The following is a 21,729-nucleotide window of genomic DNA, read 5'->3' on the forward strand; positions in this document are numbered from 1 at the left end:
CATGAAATATCTTATATGCCTTGGAAGGTATGCAATATGTTGTACTTATATCTGTATGTATAATTTTATTAACTTTAGCTATATGTTACTTTTTAACAAGATTATTAAAGGTAAAATTAAAATATTAATTTTGGTGGTGTGAAATTTGTTAATTTCCTATCTCATCTTAAAAATTGAAAAGACCAATTTATAACATTTGTTGGAACGAGTTATTGGTTTGAAATAACTAAACCTAGTTATGAGGTTTACAAAACTTATTTATTTGTGTCAATTTTTATTTGGAAAATATATAACAAAACTAAACTGGAAGCCACCTCTTTATTCCTTTGGATAGAGGTACGGTGTGCCTACATCCCACCCTCCCCAGACCCTACTTATAGCTTTGCTGTCGGTGGGATTTTACTGGGCATGATTGATTGATTGATATAACAAAACTAAATACAGTAAAAATCAACACCAAACCAACTCCCAATTCTTCACATTAATACCCAATCAAAATCTATGTATCTCCATTTCCATCAACCACCACCGTCGCTATTAATCACCATTAATCATCGTTTTGTACATTTTTCTCATTCTCTACGGTCGCTATAATCACTAGTCTACTCTATCTCGGTCCCCTCTCCTTATAGTTATCTTCCTCTATTGAATTTTTATGATATTCTCATCCCCGTCTACGTTTGTATTTCTGGATGCAAAAATACACAAACTTGAGCTGTGTTTAAGGTATAAAGAGCCATTTGGTTGTTAGCATTGTTATTGAGACCGGACCGGCCGGTCGATCCAGTCCGACCGGGATTCGGTCCACCGACCGGTCCGGTTCTATATATTCGCTCGGCTGCAAGGGAACCGGTCGGACCAGAAAACCGGACCGGTTGAACCGGTTTTCAATGTAAAATTTTTTTTTTTTTTAAAGTCATATTTCAAGCATGACCCGTCTTTTTTTGACCACATTTGTTCGGCCGGTCCGACCGGTTCGATGTTCGGTCCAGTTACGAAAACATTGGTTGTTAGGCTCATGATTTGTAGATTACTAAACAAGTCAATAGTGTTTGCTTGTATTATACGTTTATCTATATTTTTATTTAAATCGTATATTGGTGAGTCTGACATGTTTCTAAGTTAATTATGAATATCCCACAGCATAAATATGTTTATTATGTTCTTTTTTTATTATACTTTTGGTTAGCTATGGTCTTTTATTTATACACATATGTATGTGTGTATCTTTTTATGTGTTTTGGTTTGATAGATAATATTATGTTAGAGAACCATTTGAGCATATACTTTAACGCAACGGGTAAAATTGAAAATAAAAATGTGTTTCTCTCTTCTCACTTTTTTTCATAATATTTCACATCTCGTGAACTGTAAATACCGAGGTTTATTTTAAGAAGATGAAAGTTAAGCATACCGAAAGTTACATGCATTTAGTTACTTTATCTAATAAATAGTATAAAGGCTAAAATAGTATCTCGCTTCTCTAACATATTATTATTTATGAAAGGCAAACTGGATTTTAATAATACTAATTTTATACAGTTAGCCGATAATAATGTCAACTTAAAAAGTAGTTGTTACCGGTCCAACTTTCACACTATTTGTTTTCATTAGACCTCCGTTAAAAAAAACTTAATGACGTTCAATTTTTTCCAGATTTCAGATTGATATTTTAGGTTTTTTTATCGGAATGAAAATACGAATCGATTGATGTAAAATTTTTCCAAGCAGTTTGATTTTTGTTAATTGAAAGTTTAAACACCGGAATTTAAGCATCCTTTAGTCGTTTGGACCATCGTTTGAGGTAAGTTTTATGTCAGTCGCCTCGTATCCTCATTATGATCAAAAGCCCTAAAATATTAGTTTGCAATTTGAAAAAACTTAGCGTCGTTAAGTTTTTTTTAACGGGGGTCTAATGAAAACAAATTGTGTGAAAGTTAGACCTGTAACAGTTAGTTTCTAAGTTGAAATTATTATCGGTCAACCGCATTAAGTTGGGATTATTAAAATCCAATTTGCCTTTCTGAAATTATAATAATTCTACAAAAATAAAATTTTAAACATGACAAATTAACATAACAACATACAAAAATATAATGAAAGAATAATAAATGAAAGAACATAGAAAATGGTCTACCATCTCATAATATCGTATCCATGTGTTGCATTCCTATGTTCACATGACACTCCATGTTTGCCCATTCCTATCATTCATTTCTATCTTAATTTCCTCTTGTTTGAGTCACATGATTATGATCTAAAATAATAATGAACAACATACGAACCCAGTAACCCATTCATATCGTATTTATTGAATAATAAATGAAAATAATAACATTTCAATTTAAATTGAAGTTTCGTAATGTCCATGTGCTTTCTAGAAATGGTTTGTTCACGGTAATTACTAGATAACCCTAATTCTTTATCATGATTAGGGCTAAGGCGGTCACTTTTACTCAAACCCGAAAGCCAGCCCGAAAAAATCTGTACCCGAACCCGAACTAACCCGACCTGAAAACCCAAACCTAAGAAAAGACTAACCCGAACTCAAACTGAAGTAATTCAGATTGGCTATCAGGTTTGATTTATAAGTTTCGGGTCAACCTGAAAAATCGCAATAAACTTTTAGTTTAAAATTAAATATATTTTTAGATATAAAAGGCTAAGACGCCCAAAAGCACCAAAAACTCCACGCCACTACCGGTGGGGGGCACTTTCGTCCAAACTTTGCTCTGCCTGATTCTGTGTGAATGGCGGTTGGACACAAAGAAATGGGTCTCACTTTTTTTTAACATAAGTAAAATACTATTTTATAACCAACTAGATTTTTTTTTTTTTACATGGAAACATAAGATAAGCGGGTAACAAGCTGCGTTGTTATCGTTTATTGAATTACAAAACCCATTTTTTTTAAAAAGCATGTCATTCCACAATAATTCAACTAACTTTATTAAGCACATCATTCCACTTCTTTTAGTTAATTAATTAACTTATTTATTTAATTTATAATTCAACATGACATGAAAATACGTTTTTTCCCCTCTACCTGAATTTCCTATAATCTCAAAAGTTTTAAAGGAACTTGCTATCTTCAAAATAAAACAAAATAAAGATACGAGAAGATGGGGCCAATGTCGGTGTGAGGGGCCCAAGTGGGCCCAATGTATAAACATATAGGGGAGCAAGGTGACAAGTAGGGCCTATTGTTGTTGTTAATATTCACCTCAGTCTACACGTAACATGTAACAAGTAGCACCTAACCATCCAAAACCCTACTATGACTTATAGGCCCAACATCTTTTCTACTTTGGCTTGGTCTAATGAACCTTGAGTCACACTACTCGATTATTTGCAATGTGATATGTCGACCTCACGCGGACGACTATGTGAGAGAGAGAGAGGTCGTTATCTATGTGAAGAATAGAGGAAGAGATGCCATGGCAGCGCACAGCGATGTTTGTGAGAAGGGATGTGTAATGGTGAAGTGGCGGTCAATGATGGAGGGTGCGTTGCTGATGCTCCTATGGATGATGATGATTGAAAGTTAAACGATATTTATTGATTGTTTGTATAATCGTAATGTTTAGGCAACTATTGTCATGATTCATTGTACGTACGGTTCAAGATGTTTAAGAAAGCTATAATAGATTTTGGAATAATCTAGTCTAGAGAATAATGCTCAATACTAATCAAGCCTTTAAGAAGGATTGTGGAAGTCTCTTCAATAATCTCATGTTGTATGTTCTATACTGCAAACATATAGGAAGCTTTAGATAAATAGTTAAAAGGTAAATTGCTTAAAGTTAATTGTTACATTTTAATTATTAAAAATTAAGTTTATGACACATCTTTCGGTTTTTAAATTAGTTGGCTAATATTTTGCCCTACTACTTCACAATTTTGGTTTCTAAAAAATAAAGTGTAAATGTTATTATACTTAGACAAATAAAAAATCACGTGTAAAAGGGTCTACTTTGGGCCAATTTTCTTAATCCAGTTAGGCTCAAACTTTTGGGCGAATATTTCTTAATCATTTTGCACCACATTTTTATAGACTCGGCCAGTACATGATCCAACATTTTATTTATTATTATTTTCAAAACGGCGTCTTTCTTTTTGTGTTTAGGTCACCGCACTCCCTAAATTGGAGAGTTCCGTAGCACTACTTTGGTTAGACCCACGTTGAATTCAGGGTTTGACAGGCATTTCCGGAGAAACTATATCGCCGGCTACCACTTGATAGTCGTTTTGCCGCCACAAGAACATAACTCTGTGAAGGGGCGGAGCCAGAAATTTTTTTCTATGGGTTCGGAAATTTTGGTGCTCGATTTCCGGCGTCAAAGTTTTCGGACCCGGATGGGATGGGTCGGTCATTCGGTCAAATAAATAAAATGTAATATCACTATCATACAAAAGCATACATCATTAACACTAAAAAAACACAAAGTCATATTAAATAAAAAAGATAGAGTCAGCTGACCGTTGTTATCTGGTTGAAGTCCATCAAGTGAGTGCTAAGGCCATGAGGCAATGAAGCCTTGAGGAGAACTAGCGAAGGCGAAGAGACGAAGGACGTACTCATCTGGTCGATAAAAATAGAAATTGACCGATCATTGTTTTCGTTTTTTTATTTAATTTTTATTTAGGTATTATGTTTTAAAATGTTAATTGGTACGTTTAAAAATGTTAATTGGGTTGGATTTATTGACCGAATCCATTAATTATTTTGGGCTTTTTTATTATTTTTTTTTGGATTATTATTGACCCATTTATAATGTTTGTCATTATTTTTTTTAGTTTTTTAAGCTTTTTATATTTTATAAAAGAAATAGTTATTACTAAAAAAATTTTAACTAAAATTTCATAATTAGTGGGTTCGAATGTTTTTTTTAAATTATACTGGGTTAGCTCGCCTAAAAAGAATGGGTTCGCTCGTTAATTCGATACTATAGGTTATATATAAAACCGAAAAAAAAGGGATTCGGCCAAACCCGGTTGATTCAATGTGGCTCCGCCACTGACTCTGGCGTAACAATCCAACCTCATATTTCTAATAATTTTAAATCTCTAACACACACACATAAAGATAGGCACTACAAGCTAGGATATACACATAATATTTTGGACACAAATTTACAATTGGAAACACTATATCTCACTAACATCTTAACTAATAATAATTTCTATCATTGTGACCCCTTCTTTGGAGCTCGATGATATGCGGGTACACTAGCCGGAAAGAACATTTGTCTCACCCCTTCGGCTTTAATCAAAGGAAAAATGATACCCCATGCACCCTAGTCGATAAACCCGTCATTTAATGAACGCTATAGTAAACTTAAAACGTGAAAAAAGAACAAGAATATTAATTACTCACCATAATCAACCTAACACCGATCCATAACCGTTTAGGGGTCGGTAGAGGTAGCAAAAGACGACCAAAGCCATAAACAGCGACCGCAAAGAAATGAATGACTAACCCAATTGGGCTCGGGTTAAGCCCCGAAAGTAGGCCCACGGGGCCAGTTGAACAAGCACCACCTAGGCTCAAGTAGTCAAAACACGCTTCTCGCATTTCTTTTCTTGCTTCGTTCGGTGATGCACTAAACACCTTGTATAGAGCCCCCGCCAATGTATTTATCGTAGATGCAACTGGCTGCGTAAACGTCAACATTTGACCATTAAATAGAAAGTTAAGTAAAAAAGTCAACATTTGACTATGAACTAAAAAGGTAACCATAAAATTTAAGATTTGACTAATAAAAGTCAATTGACAGTAATAAAAAGTCAACCATTAAGGTCAACATCTGACTATTAAATGAAAGGTTAGCATACAATAGAGATTTTATCATAGAAGCCACTAGCTGCATAAAAGTCAACATTTGACTATTAAATGACCTGGCAACCCTAAAAGTCAGCATTTGTCAATTTAATTAAAAGTCAACCATAACAGTCAGCTTTTGACTACTTAAGCAAAAAGTCAACCATAAAAGTCAACATTTGACTATTAAACTAAAAGTCAACATAAATCGTGCTTCGGGCCCGCTTTTTTACCTTGCGTAAGATGTAGAACGATTCAAGATACCTAGCAACAGAATCCACATCATTGAAATCATGCAACGGTTTAAGAAGGTCACGCAACACAACAATGTCAGCAAGTGCAACGGTCATCCCTCCACCGGTCAAAGGGTGGCGCATATTAAACGCATCGCCCAATAAGAGTGCGCCAGGTGTCGTAACAGGAGAAGCGGGCATGCTTCTATTAGGCATTGTTCTTATATTCCCAGAATCAACAGACGCGATGAATGCATCATGCACCGCACGTGGAACCTGAGTTGCCACGACGGTTTTTAAGTATTTTGACATGTCACCATTAGTTAAAGATGGAAGGTTTTGACCGGGTATATCGACTAAACAACGAACTTCAGTGCTGCTGATTGGATAAAATAAGATCGGTGATGGGTCTGCCAAGACGACATGCCCGTGGTTCGGGTAAGGAAGCTCACAGTTGTTTAAAATCAATCCTACAAAGCATGAAGGAATGTCAACCTGTAATTGACCAAAAGTCAACTTTAGAAAATCAAGATTGGTCAAATAGTCTAGGGGCGTGCATAGTCGTTTTGGGCTCAAACCAAACCGAAAATACGGTTTTTGTGTTTTTGAAAACTCAGTGTTTCAGTTTTCAGCTTGGGTTTACTTCAGTTTTACCATTTAGGCTTGAAATTTTTTGGGCTAAATAATTTTTGTTTATTAAGATTAATATTGTTATGCATTTAAGCTAAAATATTTGTGTTACACTATTTATTAACTCTTATAAATACTTAACATTCTAAAAAAAATAAAAATGGAAATTCATAAATTCGACCTGTTCGGTTTCGGTTACAGGTCGGTTATTTCTTTTTTATGTACACCCTTAAACCAGTCAGCGGTGTAACATGTTCATGGTTCGGTCTAAAATCAAGAAACCACCCAAATCAGTCACGTGGTTGGTTTATTTTTTAAAATTGGTCGGTCGGTTTAGAAAGTTTCAAATCGTACCAAGCATTTGGTTTACGGTTTACACTCAAAACCAGTAACAAAAAACCCCTGACCGGGCCGTAGGTTTTTGAGACATGTAACTTTTTTATATTTTTCTTAGGAATTTAATTATTTTAAGTTAAACAATACGCAATTTCGCATAATTGGAGTTGGGGTTTTTTTTTTTTGGAAGTTCGAAGTTTTGGAACATTATCACTTCTTTATTAATAAAAGCCCAATAAGCCCAAACCATAAACCAAGCCGAAGCCAAACCATTAGTAACCCAACAGTCCAGTTTACGGCAGTTTTAATTTTCAACGGTTTGGTTTGAGTCACTCACAGTTTGACCTAAAAACCGCCAAAACTAGACCATAACAAGTTAACAACACACCTGCGATTTGCAAAGAGAACGTCGCAAGTTAGAGAAACACCCATCACAAACAATCGTAAGAGGCGCAAACGCTTTCATAACTTCACCCGACTTAGTTTTATACTGAACACCTCTAATAGTTCCTTCATCCTCAACAAGGGATGTCACAGTACCCTGCACCATTTCCACACTGCAAACCCGTCGAAACCGCTTATTATAAGACATTAAACAACAAAGTTCAAGAAACATAAGGAAACATTACAAGAACTAGTACTAACTTAGGAAGTGTAGCCACTTTCTTGCGCATCCTCTGAACGAACCGCCCATTGTGAAAGCCTCGACCCGAAATGCCTGAACTAAAATTTTCTAATGAATATGATAATTTAGTGCTTTTTGCATCTTTGAAAAGTGCATATCCAAGTACCCTTTGAGCATCTATATCTTCCAAACAGTCTGCATGTTATAAAAGTTTGTCATAACCTTGGATCAAGATATTATTATTATTCGAATTCTTATTCGGAATATTGGTTTTAAATAATCTCAACTATGTGCTATTTTCAAATAGCAGTCCAAACTTTAAACTTGGCTGGTGGGGGTCCAACTAAAGGGGTATTTGTTTTTAACCGACCGCGACTAACGAATGTTTAACTCCGTTAGTGATTTGATGACGTGGACCTTCTTCTCCGGCCGCATCACTAACGGAGAAAAAGGTCCACGTTAGCAAATCACTAACGGAGTTAACATCCGTTAGTCGCGGTCCATTAAAACCAAACAACCTTTAGTTGAACCTGCCACCAGCCAAGCTTAAAGTTGGGATTATAATTTGCCAATAGGGCATAGTTGGGATTATTTAAAACCAATATTCCTTATTATTATTATCAATGTCGCAAAAGTCGCTAGACGAACCCTAGGCGGTCGATTGGGGAGTTGAGTGCACTCGGTGTAATTAGGGAGTATTGGTCATGGTGAATATCAAGAAAATTAAATTTTTGATATTATATGCATGTCAAATATCATAAGTTTATTAATATTTATAAAAAAAAGTGAATATCAAAATAAATAAGAGAAATACATTTTATATAATAAATTATTCTAAAAATTTGATATTTGCTCTTTAGTATATATTATAGAAATGCGAATTATGCTTTATCTTTTTAAGTCAAATTCAGCCCAAGTTCATCGACTAGATGTGGTTCTGGTTGAGCTTGATTACCTTTGGTCGATTTTTATAACTATGCGGAGTTAAATAAACTCGTCTCAACGACATATCTTGTAGCGAGTAGTCAGGGAGCATTTGGCTTTGTAAACCTACTTTTACAACATTTATTATTATTATTATTATTATTATTATTATATACCTTGGAGACCCAACTCAATTAGCTTGAGGTATCCACCTGGTTGTAGTAATTCTCCTACAATTCGGTCGGGTTCAGTTAGATCTCGTTCAATCACTCGGATTTTGCATCCTTCCTGTTATTATAATTCATAACAATTTGTAATACAGCTTTATGGACAAGTGACAGTCATATGATTACATGATAAACTATGCATTTTATTCTACCGTCAAAATGCTACATATTTAATTACAAAAGTCATTATCAAGTACATGACTCATTTTCATTACAAGTTTAATAAGTAGTGGTGGCAATGGTGTTAGTAGACAAGTTGATCTAAACACGACCCGTATATTTATTTGTGTCAAAGACATCAACACAAACACACTTGAAAATCATGTAGCCTAAACAAACCATCTTTAACTCATTTTTATAACGAGTCAAATGGGTTGTAAACATGTTTGCGAGTTGTATATGGGTTAATAGGTTGTAATTAAGTTGTAAGCATGTTAAATGTTTTAAGCACTTCAACCTGAACACAAATGTGTTCATTAAACAAGTTATGCTTTGATTATTGTCATACCTAATGTTTTAAGGCTAAATACGTGCACTAAATGTCATACTCAAGGTTGTAAACGTGCCAAGCCGCTCGTGAGCTACTCAAAATCGGCTCGCTAAAAGCTTGAATCAAATTGAGTTTAAATGAGCTCGAGCCTAATACTAAGTTTTCTAATAAACAATCTTGAGCCCGGAGTTTCACTTATCAAGATCAAAATGGCTCACGGGCCTATTATTTTAACTTTTATTTAATATATTAAATATATATTTATATATTAATTATCACTATGTATAAAATCATGATAAATATAACTAAATAATATATATTATGCTATGCATTGGAAAAGAAATTTTCTAATATATGCCCTTAAGGGTACATGCAATAACATTTATTATGTGAAGTATTTTTAAATGTATACAAGTCAAGTTACAAAAAGCCCAAGTTTCAAAAATTACCAACAAGCCGACCTCAAGCTTCAAAAGCATAACTTGAAAAGAGCCGAGCTCAAACTCGATTAAAACAAAAGAGCTGGGTTGCTCAAGCCAGCTCGACTCGTTTGCACCCCTCCGTACACATAATAAAAATAATAAAATAATATTAAAGGTTCAAACTTATTAATTTGGCAACATCTTCTCATCACTATCGTAATTGATACCACATTCGGCCATCCGGCTAAGGAGATTCATCATTGAATGCAACAGTTAATCCATTTTATGCTAATTTTCATCAGAATAATAAATGGAAACGAGTCTCACCTCGCCGAGAACGATTATGTTTATATTTATATAATATAATTACTTATATATCTATTAAAATTTTATCCAACATAAAAGAACCAAAAGAAAGACATAAGTGGAGTTCACTAACATAAATGAGCTAACAAATTAACGCCTGCTCATGTTTGATCGTTTATTAAATAATCTCATCTTGTCAAGAACGATTATGTTTATATAAATATAACTATTTATGTATCAATTAAAATTTTATCCAACATAAATGAACCAAATAAATGAGCAGACGGACATTCACTAACATAAATGATCCATAACAAATTAGCATGTATTTATGTTTGTTCGTTTATTAAATAATCTAACCTTGCCGATAGTATACGCAAGTGCGGCACCGGAGACACCAGCTCCAACAATTATGGCGTCCGCGTCTGCGTATCCGTCTAAAGTATGAAGCTCTCCATGTGTCGGATACGGGTTTTTAAAACCGTTAATATTGTTACCGTATCCGAGTTTACAAGGATGAGAGTGTGAAGTGGTCGTACGACGTCTTAGAGCGGATAGAATAACAAAGCATAAAAGAAAAACAAAGAAGGTGGCAACAATGTAACTGTTATCAATCGTATTCTCCATTATATGTAACAAAGTGTCAATTGGCTAGAAAGAAGATGAAGTATGTGTCGGGTTTTATAAGAACCATTTAAGTTGGTAGATTGAGTATGTGTACTATGTTGTTCAAAATTGAATATTAATAATTAAATGGATAATAATTGATATATTCATGTGACTTACTCAATGACACGAACAAAAATATTAATATATATATATATATATATATATATATATATATATGTTTAAGTTCAGGAGAGAAGTCAAGTTATTGTGAGAAGTCCATTTATCCAATCAGATTTTTAGTTTTTTTATTTTTTTTTAATTAAATATGGGGGTATTATAGTAAATGGACAAATGTAATTTATATGGAAACTATTTTAATTATACATATGTTTTTATATCAACATAAGAATAAAATCAAAACCATATCCAGCCACAAAATTCTAGATCCTTATCCACATTTATAATCAAAATCAAAACACAAATAAATTCTCCGATCGTGTTCTTCAGTTTTCATTCAAAACAATCAATCCCAGATCGTGTCCTTCAAAACAACAATCGTCCTACATTAAGATCCGTACATACTTTCCCATCGTTTGTATTGAACTCAATATCGCAGCACCACAATTTTATCATCAAATAATGTCTGACATGGTAATTATTTGAATTCCATAATCATTTTTCATTCAATTTAGGTTTTTGTATCCTAATTAATTCATATATTCACAATTACTTATAATAACAATGAAAAAAATAAATCATGATTTTCTTTATTCATTCTACAGATTTGTTTCCCTTTATTCCTTTTTAGAATGATATTATATCAATTCCATTACTTGTTAAGTATCATTAGTTATTATGAACGTGATTTGAATTTATTTGTGAAGGATCAAAACTAATAACTTGTACATGTTCTATATAAACCATCCATTACCTGCATTATACATCATCACCTGCAGCATACAATTTTTTAAATTTCTTTGAAGCAATGGATAACCCGTCAACCTCTAAGCAGACTGTGTCCATGAGTCAGTTAACATCACATTGTGAAGGTTTTTTCGTTTGTCAATTCAACTTAGAAATTATGTTGATAACAGTTTATTATTGGTCATACAAGTTTGTGTAGCTTATGTATTGTTGTTTGTTTAAATGATTACCATTACCCATGTTATTGTTGTTTTTATAGTATGATCAGGTTAGTGATACACGCTTGTGTAGGTTATTATAATGTCCTTGTTTGGTTATGGGTTTGTGTAGGTCACTGTTGATGTTTTATAGTAAGTGCATGTTCTTGTTGATTTTTTTATAGTATATGTAGGTTCGTTATGTTCTTTTTTTAGAACGCTTGCTACTTAACTCATTTGTATCATACTTAGAGTTTTCACCTTCAACATCTGCAGCAATATGTAAATCGTTATCGTATATGCAATCAACTCGTTAAACAAAAAGATGCCCAAATTATCTTCACTCGAAATCAAAAAACACACTACCCTACATAAACAAAAAGATGCACAAACTACCTTCATTCGTGTGCTCGTCCACCACTTTCTCAGCTAAAATCCCCACTAAATTTTAAAACAAAAATAAACATCAAAAACAAAACACACAATCCGAATACTAGTTTGTTAGACTAACTTTAAAAAAGAATACATTTTCTTCTCTTGCTACCAGGTTTGTGTAACACCCCGACCAAAGGCGGATTATACATCGGGGCGCCACATATTGTTTCATTACTCGTGACACTATTGGGTGTCAATATTTAATAAATACATTTATTCGCGCACGCGCAAAGTAAACACAAGATAACATAAATCATCATAAATCAATATATTATAAATCATAATATTCGAACAGTAAAAACTTGTCTTGATACATTTTAATCTAGGTCCAAAAGTAAAAACGTCCTACGTGTCCACAAGCTTCAGAACAGCTACAGCAAACCTGAACATGTGTTAAAATAAACGTCAATCACTTGCGTGATGGTGAGAAATCAAGTTTAATAGTTAATACATAGATAACAATAAATCTGCGCGCAACATGTGTATGTCTGGTTTTCAACAAGGGTGTAATCTGATCGGGACCAACTCTAAGATTCATAAGACTGCCAGTGCTCACAATTGAGCTCACAAACAAGATAAACTGTGCATGTGTAAACAAAAGAGAAAATCATAAACGATAGTTCTCCCGTGTTCATCTAATGGTACCATGAGAACTGCGGAATAGACCGACAAGACGGTTAATGATCCACACATACAAATAAACAGCCAAGTCTACGTCCTCAACACATGAGATACTGCGCGACTAAAGTTCATAAACAAGTTTAAGACTCTAAGTTTGTATGAACACATGAACATCCCAAAACATTAAAAGCAAAAAGGGATTAGGTACGAAATTACTCACTTGATAAACGATGCGGTGTAAGATAAAGCAAGAACCAACTTTAAACAAGCACAAGTTAACCTATAATTAAAGATTATTGTTTTAACGATTGGTTCTAAGTCTTGATTATAAGTTAGCATAATTAATAAGTAAATTATTATATATAATATATATATATTACCGGAAGAGCAGGACAGAACAGGGAGGAAGACGGAGGCAGAGAGGAAGGCGGCAGAGAGAGCAAGGAGAACAGGAGAGATTAAGTGTTTTGTGTGTGTAGTGTTAGGAAAAATAATACTATTATTTATAGGGAAACCCTAGGAGACACAATCCCTAGAAAAGGGGAAAAAGATCTCAAAAAGCAAAAGATTCCAAAAGCAAAAGATATCAAAAGATATGGCAGCTGCAGGGGGCAAGATAAAGCTGTCAGGGAACAGTAAAAAGGCATGGGCGGTTCAGATAAAGGTACTGGTCAAGCATGGAAAAAGCAGATCTCAAAAGATAATGTCAGTCACTTTTTCTGTCAACCAATGGGGTTGGTGCGCATGCTGCGCCGAAAGTAACTTTTCAGACATAAGCAGATTAGGTCAACAGCACAGAAGATAAGACAACACAAAAGCAAACGGCTAGATTAAACAGAAGAAAACTCAAAGGGTTCAGCGCGAGAAAGCTCGAGCGCGAAGGCAGACACAGAAGGTCAAGAGAGCGCGAGCGCGAAGGCAGACAGAACCAACCTTAACGCGTCGCGGAAAGAAATACATTTCTAAGCGCGCCGCGGGAAGAATCACATTTCTTAGCGCGCCGCGGGAGGAACTAAAATTCCTGGCGCGCCGCGGGAAGAACTATAATTCTTCGCGCGTCGAGGGATGAACTACGATTCTTAGCGCGCTGCGAGAAGAACTACAAATCCTTAGCGCGTCGCGGGAAGAACTACCGTTCTTAGCGCGCTGCGAGAAGAATTACAATTCTTAGCGCGCTGCGAGAAGAGTTCGTCTCGCGTATCGCTGAAACAGGTGGTCTTCACGCAGGATTCCTTGTAAGGGGTCTGGCGCGTGAAGCTGCGCAGACAACCTTAGGCGGGAAGGAACAAAGGACAAGCAAAGAGAAGAAAAAGAGGGAAACAAGGCGGAAAGAGAGGAGAAGAGGGATGGGACGGCGGAAAGAAAGAGAGAGAAAGAGGCGGGAAAAAAAAATATATATTATTATTAAAAGTAAAAATATAAGTATAAACAAATATTAAATCATAACAGAAAGAGATCGGATAAGAGAAACGGGTACCTGGGTCGGGTCGGATCGGGGCAGATGTTACAGTCTCCCCTACTTTAAGAAATTTCGTCCCGAAATTTATCTCGAAGTAGGTGGCGCAGAGAACAGGTGCGGGTACTTGATCTTCATTTGATCTTCCCTTTCCCATGTAAACTCGGCTCCGCGCTTGGACTCCCAACGAACTTTCACGATAGGGATGCGACTGCGCTTGGTTTGCTTTACCTCGCGATCCATAATCTCAACAGGCTTCTCAACGAAATGCATAGTTTCATCAACTTGGACTTCATCAAGTGGAATGTGAAGGTTCTCGTCAGCTAAACACTTCTTGAGATTGGATACATGGAACGTTGGATGCACATTACTGAGCGCGGGCGGCAGGTCAAGTCTGTAGGCAACTTTTCCTACACGCGCGAGAATCTTAAATGGTCCAACATATCGAGGAGCAAGCTTACCTTTCTTCCCAAAGCGGACAACACCCTTCCAGGGCGACACCTTGAGGAGAACAAGATCACCAACTTGAAATTTGAGAGGCTTCCGCCTACGATCTGCGTAACTCTTCTGTCGGCTTCTGGCAGTCAGCAGATGATCACGGATCTTGGCGATTTTATCGGTTGTCTCTTGAACAAGTTCGGGTCCTGTGATTTGAGTTTCACCCACTTCGCTCCAACAAATCGGGGAGCGGCACTTACGACCGTAAAGTGCTTCAAATGGGGCCATACCGATACTGGAATGATAGCTGTTATTATAAGAGAACTCAATCAAAGGCAGGTGTGAATCCCAATTACCTCCAAAATCAAGAACACTCGATCGGAGCATATCCTCAAGAGTTTGAATAGTTCGCTCAGACTGACCGTCAGTCTGAGGATGATATGCCGTACTCATGTCCAAGCGAGTTCCTAACGCAGATTGGAGAGATTTCCAAAAGCGAGATATAAAACGGCCATCGCGATCGGATATGATGCTCAAAGGAGTACCATGGCGGCAGACAATTTCCTTGACATAAAGCTGCGCGAGTTGCTCAACACGGTAGTTTTCACGAATGGGCAGGAAGTGAGCAGACTTAGTCAAACGATCCACTATTACCCAAATGCTATCATGTTTGCTTGCTGTCAAAGGTAACTTGGTAATAAAGTCCATCGCTACACATTCCCATTTCCACGTAGGAATTTCTGGTTGTTCGAGCAAACCAGATGGGCGTTGGTGTTCAGCTTTCACTTTAGAACAAGTCAGACATTTAGCTACGAACACAGCAATATCCTTTTTCATACCGGGCCACCAATAAGTAATGCGCAAATCCTTGTACATCTTATCAGCGCCAGGATGAATAGAATACCGAGATTTATGCGCTTCACTAAGGATATCAGCGCGAAGATTCTCCTCAAAGGGAATCCAGATGCGATTTAGATAGCAGAGAATTCCACTCAGATTAGGGACAAAATGAGCTTCCGCGCCACACGCTAACTCGGCGCGAATGTTACCATTACTGATGGATGAGCGCTGCGCGTCGCGAATGCGTGATTCAAGATTGCTCTGAATCGGCGCAAAGTGAAGCTGCGTGCGCGGCAAGATACAGTTAAGCTGGCAGGGTTTACGGCTGAGCGCATCAGCTACCACATTAGCCTTACCAGGATGATACCGGATCTCACAATCGTAATCGCTGATGAGTTCGTTCCATCGGCGTTGCCTCATGTTGAGTTCTTTCTGATCAAAGATATGCTGAAGGCTTTTATGGTCAGTGTAAAGGATACACTTAGTACCATAAAGGTAGTGTCTCCAGATCTTCAAGGCAAAAACAACTGCACCAAGTTCGAGGTCGTGAGTTGTATAATTCTTTTCATGAACCTTGAGTTGCCTTGATGCGTAAGCGATAACCTTGCCTCGTTGCATAAGAACACAACCGAGACCTTGGTTGGAGGCATCGCAGTACACGACAAAATCATCATTACCCTCAGGTAGCGCAAGAACAGGAGCTTCACACAACAAACGCTTGAGCGTTAGAAAGGCTTCTTCTTACTTCGAGCCCCAAATATACTGTTTACCTTTGTGCGTTAGAGCTGTTAAAGGCAAAGCGATCTTCGAGAAGTTCGAAATGAAGCGCCGGTAATAACCAGCTAAGCCCAGAAAGGAACGGATCTCGGTAGGAGAGGATGGCGTAATCCAGTTCTTGATTGCTTCAATTTTGGATGGGTCGACATGAATACCCATCTTGTTCACAACATGGCCAAGAAACTGTACTTCATCAGACCAGAATTCACACTTGGAAAGCTTAGCATAGAGCTGCTCGGTTCGAAGCTTTTGCAACACCAACCGAAGATGTTGCTCATGCTCGGCCTTGGTCTTAGAATACACCAGAACATCATCGATAAACACGATCACAAAACGGTCCAAGAAAGGTCTACACACCCGATTCATTAGATCCATGAAAACGGCGGGTGCGTTGGTTAAACCGAAGGACATGACCAAGAATTCAAAATGGCCATAACGAGTTCGAAAAGCAGTCTTCGGAACATCTTCATCGCGGATGCGCAACTGGTGATAGCCAGAGCGGAGATCAATCTTGGAAAAACAAGAGGCACCTTGGAGTTGATCAAAGAGGTCGTCAATACGCGGTAAGGAATACCGGTTCTTAATGGTGAGTTTGTTCAACTCGCGGTAATCAATACACATGCGAAACGATCCATCTTTCTTTTTAACGAACAACACCGGAGCACCCCAGGGCGAAGAGCTAGGGCGGATGAATCCTTTAGCAGTCAACTCTTGAAGTTGGCTGGCCAATTCTTGCATCTCAGCGGGTGCAAGACGATAAGGAGATTTAGCTACGGGGGAAGCACCAGGGACAAGATCAATACGGAACTCGACTTCACGTGCGGGAGGGATACCAGGAAGATCATCAGGAAAAACTTCAGGAAAATCACGCACAACAGGGATATCGCGAAGCTTCTTCTTTTCTTCAGCAGGTTTAACCACATGGGCTAAGAATGCAATACACCTTTTTCGCATGAGTCTTCGGGCTTCGGCGCAAGACATAAGTTTAAGACCGCGGGAGGGTTTCTCGCCATAGATATGAAGATCACCATTTTCTCGAGGTATGCGAATCATCTTCTTGGCGCAAATAACTTCGGCGCGATTATGCGTAAGCCAGTCCATACCAATGATAACATCAAAGCTTCCAAGAGGCATAGGGATGAGGTCGATCAGAAAATCGTTTTCGTTAAGGTTAAGCGTGCAATCTTTAATCACAGAGTTAATTAAAACAGTTTCACCATTAGCCAATTCAACTGAAAAATTCTCTTTTAAATCGTTGCGCGGTCGCGCAAGCTTCTGCTCGAAGGCGCGAGAGATAAAACTTCGATCGGCGCCAGTATCAAAAAGTATAGAAGCATAATTTCCGTTAAGTAAAAATGTACCATTAACTACGTCATTATTCGCTTGCGCTTGGTGCGCGGTTATATTAAAAGCTCGTCCACGCGTCACTTGGTTTGAAATCTGGTTCACCGGATTCGCTTGTGTGATTTGCACTTGTAGTCTCGGGCACGCGTTCCGGAAATGACTGGGATCACCGCAGTTAAAGCACGATCTGGGTCGTGGGTTTTGGTAGGTTGGTTGTGGGTTCTGCGGGTAGACTGGTGGTGTTGGCGCAATTGGATTGGCGGGAAGGACTCTACAGTTTTCTGCAAGGTGACCAGCGCGGCCACATCGGGTACAAAGTCGACATGGGACTTGAGGTGGGTGGTGGAGTCTACAGGTTGGGCAAAAGGGGTGGTTTCCTGTGTAAGGTTTCTTAGTTGGCGGGGCAGGGAGTGCGGGATTGGTTAGGGCATAGTTGTGGACTACAGGAGGTGTTGGGTAGGCTGACAGTGGGTTAGGCGCATAAACTGGAGGTTGGTATGCGGGTTGCTGGACTATGGGTGGGCTGGTAAGCGCGTAAGCTTGTCTGCGCCTACGTTTCTGGTTATGGTTTGAGGGTTCAGGTTTGGTTTCTGTTGGTCCAGGGGCAGTCTTGGTGAGTTTGGTCTTCTCAGATCCCCGCAGGAACAGGGTTCCTGCTCTGACATGGTTGTCGCTGAGCACAGCGGCCAACTCGATGGCGTCAGAGAGGGTTACTGGGTTTCTGGCCCATACAGAATCTTGAATTTCCATGGGGAGACCCCCAAGGAATTTCTCGATGGCTCGGCGGGAAGGGGTAACAAGGTGAGGGACAAGCAGGCTTAGTTCATGGAAGCGCGTCGCGTACTCGCGCGCTTCACCACTGTACTGCTTAAGATTCCAAAATTCCTCCTCCAGGCGCTTAACTTCGTTGGGAGGGCAGAATTCTCGCGTAAGAATTTCCTTGAATTCCTCCCATGTCATGCTAGAAGCAGCCTCTGCGCCACGCGCATGAGCTACTCCATTCCACCATGTAAGCGCTCTGGATTCCAGGACACTGGAAGCATATAGGGTTCGTCTGTCTGAGGGGCATTGGGTGTGGAGGAAAGTGTTTTCTATCTTCTCAAGCCACTGGAGCATCACGGTGGCTCCTTCAAGACCTGTGAACTTTGGAGGGTTACCCGCGTTGAAGGATTTAATGTTATAACTGGAGGTATTATTTTGGCTCAAGGCTTGGGCTATCGCGGCGGCCATTTCCTGGGAACGTTGCTGTCTACGCATGCGCGAGGCTTCTCTCTTCTTGAGATGGCGACGAGATAGCGGAGGCATTCTATAAAAATTTTAATTTTAGTTAATATCTTGGTTTTAGCACAAAGTATAACCTCGAAAAGCTTGGTTTCACGGAGTCAGTTACTGTCAAAAGTTAAAGTAAAATAAATGACCCTAAATGCAGACTTAATAAAGGTAACAAATTCGAATCAAGAATCGACAATTCATGTATCACCATGACTTTCCGAATTCCCAATTTAAAATATACGAGCAAACGAGTATTGGAGATTGACGATTCATGTATCACCATGACTTTTCAATCTTCAATATAAAATACACAAGAAAATGAGTATTGGAGGTTGACAATTCATGTATCACCATGACTTTTCAAGTCTCCAACCTCAGAACATAATCGTAAATGGAAATTGAAAATCAACTATTCATGTATCACCATGACTTTTCGGATTTTCAAACCCAACAAACGAATATGTAAGAAAAATCAAAAAAAATCGAAATTTAACAAAAATCGAAATATCGCGAAATAAAACATAAAATCATATACTGCGCAAGCGCGAGCATATTCATAAATAACGAGTAATTAACAATAAGCGCGCAAACATGAGATTTCTCTCATGCGCGAGAAGGGACTCTTAGGTATTCTAGGCCGTTACGTCTAACCACCTATCCTAAAGTCAACGAGCTCTGATACCAATCAGTAACACCCCGACCAAAGGCGGATTATACATCGGGGCGCCACATATTGTTTCATTACTCGTGACACTATTGGGTGTCAATATTTAATAAATACATTTATTCGCGCACGCGCAAAGTAAACACAAGATAACATAAATCATCATAAATCAATATATTATAAATCATAATATTCGAACAGTAAAAACTTGTCTTGATACATTTTAATCTAGGTCCAAAAGTAAAAACGTCCTACGTGTCCACAAGCTTCAGAACAGCTACAGCAAACCTGAACATGTGTTAAAATAAACGTCAATCACTTGCGTGATGGTGAGAAATCAAGTTTAATAGTTAATACATAGATAACAATAAATCTGCGCGCAACATGTGTATGTCTGGTTTTCAACAAGGGTGTAATCTGATCGGGACCAACTCTAAGATTCATAAGACTGCCAGTGCTCACAATTGAGCTCACAAACAAGATAAACTGTGCATGTGTAAACAAAAGAGAAAATCATAAACGATAGTTCTCCCGTGTTCATCTAATGGTACCATGAGAACTGCGGAATAGACCGACAAGACGGTTAATGATCCACACATACAAATAAACAGCCAAGTCTACGTCCTCAACACATGAGATACTGCGCGACTAAAGTTCATAAACAAGTTTAAGACTCTAAGTTTGTATGAACACATGAACATCCCAAAACATTAAAAGCAAAAAGGGATTAGGTACGAAATTACTCACTTGATAAACGATGCGGTGTAAGATAAAGCAAGAACCAACTTTAAACAAGCACAAGTTAACCTATAATTAAAGATTATTGTTTTAACGATTGGTTCTAAGTCTTGATTATAAGTTAGCATAATTAATAAGTAAATTATTATATATAATATATATATATTACCGGAAGAGCAGGACAGAACAGGGAGGAAGACGGAGGCAGAGAGGAAGGCGGCAGAGAGAGCAAGGAGAACAGGAGAGATTAAGTGTTTTGTGTGTGTAGTGTTAGGAAAAATAATACTATTATTTATAGGGAAACCCTAGGAGACACAATCCCTAGAAAAGGGGAAAAAGATCTCAAAAAGCAAAAGATTCCAAAAGCAAAAGATATCAAAAGATATGGCAGCTGCAGGGGGCAAGATAAAGCTGTCAGGGAACAGTAAAAAGGCATGGGCGGTTCAGATAAAGGTACTGGTCAAGCATGGAAAAAGCAGATCTCAAAAGATAATGTCAGTCACTTTTTCTGTCAACCAATGGGGTTGGTGCGCATGCTGCGCCGAAAGTAACTTTTCAGACATAAGCAGATTAGGTCAACAGCACAGAAGATAAGACAACACAAAAGCAAACGGCTAGATTAAACAGAAGAAAACTCAAAGGGTTCAGCGCGAGAAAGCTCGAGCGCGAAGGCAGACACAGAAGGTCAAGAGAGCGCGAGCGCGAAGGCAGACAGAACCAACCTTAACGCGTCGCGGAAAGAAATACATTTCTAAGCGCGCCGCGGGAAGAATCACATTTCTTAGCGCGCCGCGGGAGGAACTAAAATTCCTGGCGCGCCGCGGGAAGAACTATAATTCTTCGCGCGTCGAGGGATGAACTACGATTCTTAGCGCGCTGCGAGAAGAACTACAAATCCTTAGCGCGTCGCGGGAAGAACTACCGTTCTTAGCGCGCTGCGAGAAGAATTACAATTCTTAGCGCGCTGCGAGAAGAGTTCGTCTCGCGTATCGCTGAAACAGGTGGTCTTCACGCAGGATTCCTTGTAAGGGGTCTGGCGCGTGAAGCTGCGCAGACAACCTTAGGCGGGAAGGAACAAAGGACAAGCAAAGAGAAGAAAAAGAGGGAAACAAGGCGGAAAGAGAGGAGAAGAGGGATGGGACGGCGGAAAGAAAGAGAGAGAAAGAGGCGGGAAAAAAAATATATATATATTATTATTAAAAGTAAAAATATAAGTATAAACAAATATTAAATCATAACAGAAAGAGATCGGATAAGAGAAACGGGTACCTGGGTCGGGTCGGGTCGGATCGGGGCAGATGTTACAGTTTGCTAGTCGAATCATTTTTGGCAACGTTAGTATCCTGAACATCAACCCCTGCATCATTTTAAAAAAAATATAACGTACAATCCGACTACTA

At 38.2% G+C, this 21,729-nt stretch overlaps 1 protein-coding gene across 1 annotated transcript; it reads right to left on the reverse strand.

Moving 5' to 3' along the window:
• Window positions 1-5,113: 5,113 nt before the first annotated feature.
• Window positions 5,114-10,641, reverse strand: LOC143626386 (squalene epoxidase 3-like). The gene is made up of 7 exons (XM_077096499.1): window positions 10,375-10,641; window positions 8,746-8,857; window positions 7,666-7,840; window positions 7,409-7,577; window positions 6,055-6,549; window positions 5,378-5,656; window positions 5,114-5,297 (listed from the first exon to the last, which is right to left on the reverse strand). The coding sequence occupies exons 1-7, from the start codon at window positions 10,639-10,641 to the stop codon at window positions 5,187-5,189; spliced, it is 1,608 nt and encodes a 535-aa protein (XP_076952614.1). The 3' UTR covers window positions 5,114-5,186.
• Between the last annotated feature and the right edge of the window lie 11,088 nt (window positions 10,642-21,729).

Source organism: Bidens hawaiensis, unplaced genomic scaffold (genome assembly GCF_021521415.1).
Source record: "Bidens hawaiensis isolate Kalapana, Puna unplaced genomic scaffold, B.hawaiensis_p1.1 tig00004357_1, whole genome shotgun sequence".
NCBI lineage: Eukaryota > Viridiplantae > Streptophyta > Magnoliopsida > Asterales > Asteraceae > Bidens > Bidens hawaiensis.